The following is a 5,560-nucleotide window of genomic DNA, read 5'->3' as shown; positions in this document are numbered from 1 at the left end:
GATCTCTCCACAATGGCTGCTCCTGTGTTAAGTTTTGTCAAGCTTGAGTACACAAAACGTGTTTGTTCTCTCCTCTGTTGAAGCTGTGAGACATACATGCTATTCCGACTTGGTCGTGTGACAGAGTTTTCTTCCACACTCGATTAGCTGATGTCTAACTCAGCCTGACGGCTTCGTTAGACAATCAACGTAATCTCGTGTGGAAGAAAACGTCTGTCACACGACCAAGTCGGAATAGCAGGTATTGTTAGCCACAAACTGTTAGACATAAGTATAAGAGTGTGTGTGTGTGTGTGTGTGTGTGTGTGTGTGTGTGTGTGTGTGTGTGTGTGTGTGTGTGTGTGTGCCCTCTGTTGCTTTTGTACATCGCCGTGAGCTTTGGTGAGAAGGGGCGATTAATAAGTGTCCATTATTATTATGATTGTTATTGAAATGTCACTTGCAAAAGTTTGACTCACTAGAAACAAGGGTATTTACTCTTTCACAACCCATACAAACTCGACAGATTTATTTCCAAACATCGTCTATTGGAGAACAAAACTGTAAAGCTACGGCGGATGGACAGGGGGAGAAGTTGGGGATGGAGGGGAAGGGAGTGGTGTAGAAAGAGGCTGGTGATTGTCCTTTGCTCACATATTAGGAAAATAATGCAAGGATATCAGAAGGACATTGATAATATAATAGCAATGAGAATTAACCTATCGAAGGTTCCAATATCCATGGAAAGGAGGGAAGGAAATTTAGCTTCTAGAGGTAAGCTTTGCTTCGCCTAGCGAGGGATGGGGGGGGGGGGGGGGGATATTAAGAAAAGAGGTCAGTGGGGCTGTTGCTGTTTTTGCATCGCCTGGAAGAGACCGGGGGGGGGGGGGAGGAACCATTAAGTTGGTAGTTCGATGTTTTTTTCCAAGAAGATCGTCTGGAGAGAAAGAGAAAGAGAGAGAGAGGGGGGGGGGTACATTAAGTAAGGAGGTCAGTTTTTTCTTCGCATCTCCTGTTAAAGAGCGGGGGGGGGGGGGGGGGAGCTTTAAGTTGGAGGTCAGTTTTTCCCAGAAGGTTGTCTGGCCACAGTGACGGTACGCGCCAACACACAAAGTAATGAGAAAAGGTCGAAATGGCCGATGGTGATAACGATAGGCGGTTTATACGGCCTCCCCAGTTCAGTGTCGCCGGGCCGATCTCCAGACTTCTTCTCCTTCTCGACTTATCGGCTGGTGATATAACCCACATCCACGTGAATAAGAATGAGAGAGGGGGAGAGAGAAAGATGGGCTTGGGGTTGGGGGGGGGGGGGGGGGAGCCTGCGTCTACCATCTTCGGCGTCTTGTCTGGTAGCCGTATCTTATAACTGTCGGTTGCAAAAAAAAACAAGAAGAAAAAAAAGGTCCCTGCATCTTAACTACCTGTAGCAATAAAGAATAAAGAAAGAAGCATCCTCCATTCATCAGCAAAGGAAGCAAAAAACTTGCTATCCTCTGCGCATGCCAGGCAACACTTGGCGTTATGACGATAACACCCGTTTGTGATCTCCCTGGCCGACGTTATCAAGTTTAACGACTTGCGAAGATTACTTTCATTTCCAGGGAAATAAATAAATCACAGTCAGTAATTCACACACGACTCGAGAATGTATTGCATATAATTATATACCTAGAAATGGAATACTTCAAAGTGCAGATCACCGAAGCCGCAAAGTGTATTGGCAAGTCAGTTTTATATTTTGCGACAGAAGTCAATATCGTGAGTGAAGCGCATGGCTGCAGGAAGTCTTTCAACACAAAGCAGACGAGACGAGAAAAGTAGGTTCATGGATAAAGATGCTGATATGGATTAATAGGAAAGCAGCGCTCACGCTCTCACTGATAGAAAGTGGTACGGAGGGTTATAACCGGTATCGACATGATAGTATATCCTGCTGATGGTTTTTGGGGGAAATGGTTTACCAATACTTCTCATCGAAGGTCGGATTAATAGCATTCTAACACTTCTTATTGAAGGGTCACATTAATAGCCCATGAATATGGATCAGACTTGCAGCTTTCCTATCTTTCTAATTCGATTGTATGAGGAAAAGGATGAGTTTGTGCCATTTGCACTTCTTCAACATTATTCCCCAAAAAAAGCCATATGTGTCCGAAGTGCAACAAAGACGCTCTAATTCAAAGGTGAAATAAAGCATCCACATCACTTTCTCTTATTCTGGGATTCATTTTGATTTAGCGATTGGCAATGCTTGAAGGGGAAAGCGGCTCAAGCTATATTCGCGGACCATGCATCTTTTGCTGAGAATACTGGAGATTTATATTTTCCTTGATACTTCACAGGCTGAGAATACTGAAGATGTGTAATCACTGATAGGTCACTGGTTCAGAATACTGAAGACTTTTTTGTTTTCTGATAGTGTATAGGCAGAGAATACTCGAGATTTGTATTCTCCGACAGATCATTGGCTGAGAATACCGGAGAAGAGTAGTTCTCTGATAGGTTTACGTTCAGGTTCAGATGTCAGGGTTATAATTCAGTCTCGAGGCCTTTGGGGGCAATCGGCTGAGAATACTGGAGAGTTGCCTCTTGCGATTTGAACACGTTCTAGCTCCACAGACACGATGTAAGATAGGTGAGTAAATTTCAGCGTGTCTGTGGCCAAACCGCGGGGCTGATTGCTAGATCTTGAGAGCCACGCACTTGTCTCCACACGCGGCGGAGAAAGAAGAAGTGGACATGCTGTTGTGGTGATGGTAGGTCCTCTGGTGCTGCTGGTAGCGGTATCGCGGGCAGCAGCAGAAAATCATCTTGCTGAAGGCTCGCCTGAAGTCGCGCATGGACAGAGCGTATATGATAGGGTTCATACCGGAGTTGATGTAGCCCAACCACGTCACCACGGGGAAGAGCACGTCGGGGTTGGTGATGCAGTCCAGCTTGCAGACGCCGTACAACACGTTGGTGACGAAGAAGGGCAGCCAGCAGATGATAAACACCCCTACGACTATGCCCAACGTCTTGGCCGCCTTCTGCTCGCGGGCTAGCTTGGTCAGCTTTTTGCTGATGGCGAAGTGTCTCAGGCGTTTGGTGATGTGCTTGGCTGGCCGCGGCGTGCTGTTGTTGCTGTCCGACACGTGGATGCGTGTGCTGTGGCACGGAGAATCTCCGTCGCTGTCGCTCGTCGAGCGATCGTACTGTATCTGGCTGCTGCTGCCACCACTACCGCCAAGACCGTCTCTTCCGCTACCACCACCGCCGTCCCTACTACTACCACTACCACCACCCCCTCCGTTGCTGTGGTGATGATGGTGATGGTGGTGCAGGTGAGAGTGCTCCTCCTGGCTCCGGAAGCCGCCTCGATGGATGCGCAGCGTCATCACCTCGCCGTCGTCCCCGCGCAACCCGTTGGAGGCGATCTTACTCCCCGCCTTGATGCCCTCCGACTGCGCCGCGGCTGCGCGGTAGATCTTGGCGTAGACGAACATCATGATGAAGGTGGGGATGTAGAAGGAGATGAGCGAGGAGATAATGAGGTAGCCGCTGTCCTCCGTAAAGAGACACTCGTGCTCGGGCAGGTCGGGCGGCGTGACGGCCTTCCACCACGCTATTGCAGGGAAGGAAATACCCGCGGAGCACAGCCAGACCAGAGTGATGAGCAAACACACCTTGGAGTTGGACATCCTGCTGGGGTAGTTGATGGGGTCTGTGATGGCCCAGTAGCGGTCGAGGCTGATGACGCACAGGTTGAGGATGGAAGCGGTGGATGCGAGGACGTCCAGGGAGTGCCACAGGTCGCACCACTCCTGACCGTACAGCCACACCTCGTTGGTCATCTCGTGCGAGATGGCGAAGGGCATCACCACGCCCCCGACCATCACGTCGGCGATGGCCAGCGATACGATGAAGTAGTTGGTGACGGAGCGCAGGTACAGCTCCTTGAACACGGCCACGATCACCATGACGTTGCCCGTGATGACCACGAAGGAGAAGAGTGCCAGCATGATGCCCATGGCCGGGTGCTGCAGCTCGTACAGCGACTCCGTGACGTTGCTGCTGCTGTTGCTGCTGACGTTGTCTGTGCCGGTCGTCCACTGCGTGACGCTCTCCGCGTACGTCCACGTGACGTCACCCACGTCCTTAAAGATACGGCCGACGTTTCTCTCCGCCTCCTCGCTGAGGTAAGAACTGAGGCTGCTATTCGTGGAGATGATGAAACTGTCGTTACCACTACTGCTGCTGCTAGTATTGATGATGTTACTTCCGACCGTAGTGGAGTTCTCCTGTAGGCTGGAGAGAAGCGTGACGCCGACCTCCCGCAGCGCGGACAGTCCCCCCGTGACGTCAGCGCCACCCACTGTGACGTCATCAGGAGTGACGTCATGGTAGCGTGACGTTGTCTGTGTTGCTGACCAAGCCCCTCCATCGTGTGACGCTGCTGTGGGCACTGTACCAGGGATCGTGCTGGGCTGCTCGCGACTCACCATCAACGTCACTTCACGGCACCAGCTACACGACAGAGAGGGGGAACAACATGAGTCAGAATTAGTAGAATAGAATTACATGGAATCGCTGTCAATTGGTTTTCAAGAGACAAAAACACATTTAAGCAGACTGAAAAAAAGTCCTTCGCTGCTGAATAGACAAAACAATGAACACACACTGCGCACGCGAAATTATTGCCACAACAAAAATGACATCAACACCAACCGACTATATTACTACTGCTACAACAACAACAACAACAACAACTACTACTACTACTTCTTGTACTACTTCCTATGCAATTACCGCCACCTGAGGTACTGCTACTGTTACTACTCCTGTTGCTTTCTAAACTAACTGCCATTAGCATCACCGACAAAAACCAGAAGAAAGTGTAAGAACACGATCAGGAACGAGTTGGGCTAGGAACATCGAGAGAGAGAGAGAGAGAGAGAGAGAGAGAGAGAGAGAGAGAGAGAGAGAGAGAAAGAGAGACAGAGACAGAGACAGAGACAGACAGGCAGACAGACAGACAAACAGACAGACAGACAAAGACGCGTGACGCTTTAACGTAGGAGAGAGACAGAGACAGAGACAGAGAGAGAGACAGAGAGAGAGACAGAGACAGAGACAGAGACAGAGACAGAGAGACGGAGAGAGAGAGAGAGCGAGAGAGAGAGAGACAGACAGACAGACAGACAGACAGAGACAAATAGAGAGAGACGCGTGGCGCTTTAACGGAGAGAGAGAGAGACAGACAGACATAGAGACAGACAAACAGAGACAGACAGAGACACAGACAGACAGAGACACGGACATGACGACAGAGAGTGAAACATTTCTGACAGACCAAAAGCCAGGCAACAAGAACACAGACGGACACACATCAACACATACACACAAAAGAACAGACGGAATCGGACACATCACTACCACCATCACACCACCACCACCGCCAACGCCACCTCGAACAAACACAGCAAAACGTACTTAGTAAAACAGCAGACATTCCGGTTTCCAGGCACTGACACACAGTCGGCAAAGGTGAACAGGAAATCTTTAGCAGACGCACATTATTGAACGGGAAGGAGCAGCTTTT

The 5,560-nt window shown here is 49.6% G+C and overlaps 1 protein-coding gene across 1 annotated transcript; it reads right to left on the bottom strand.

Moving 5' to 3' along the window:
* Positions 1–1,023: 1,023 nt before the first annotated feature.
* LOC138982094 (dopamine receptor 2-like) lies at positions 1,024–4,480 on the bottom strand. The gene has a single exon (XM_070355320.1). The coding sequence runs from the start codon at positions 4,461–4,463 to the stop codon at positions 2,661–2,663; it is 1,803 nt and encodes a 600-aa protein (XP_070211421.1). The 5' UTR covers positions 4,464–4,480; the 3' UTR covers positions 1,024–2,660.
* Positions 4,481–5,560: the final 1,080 nt, after the last annotated feature.

Source organism: Littorina saxatilis, linkage group LG12, assembly GCF_037325665.1.
Source record: "Littorina saxatilis isolate snail1 linkage group LG12, US_GU_Lsax_2.0, whole genome shotgun sequence".
Lineage (NCBI taxonomy): Eukaryota > Metazoa > Mollusca > Gastropoda > Littorinimorpha > Littorinidae > Littorina > Littorina saxatilis.
This window is presented reverse-complemented; position numbering and strand designations above follow the sequence as displayed.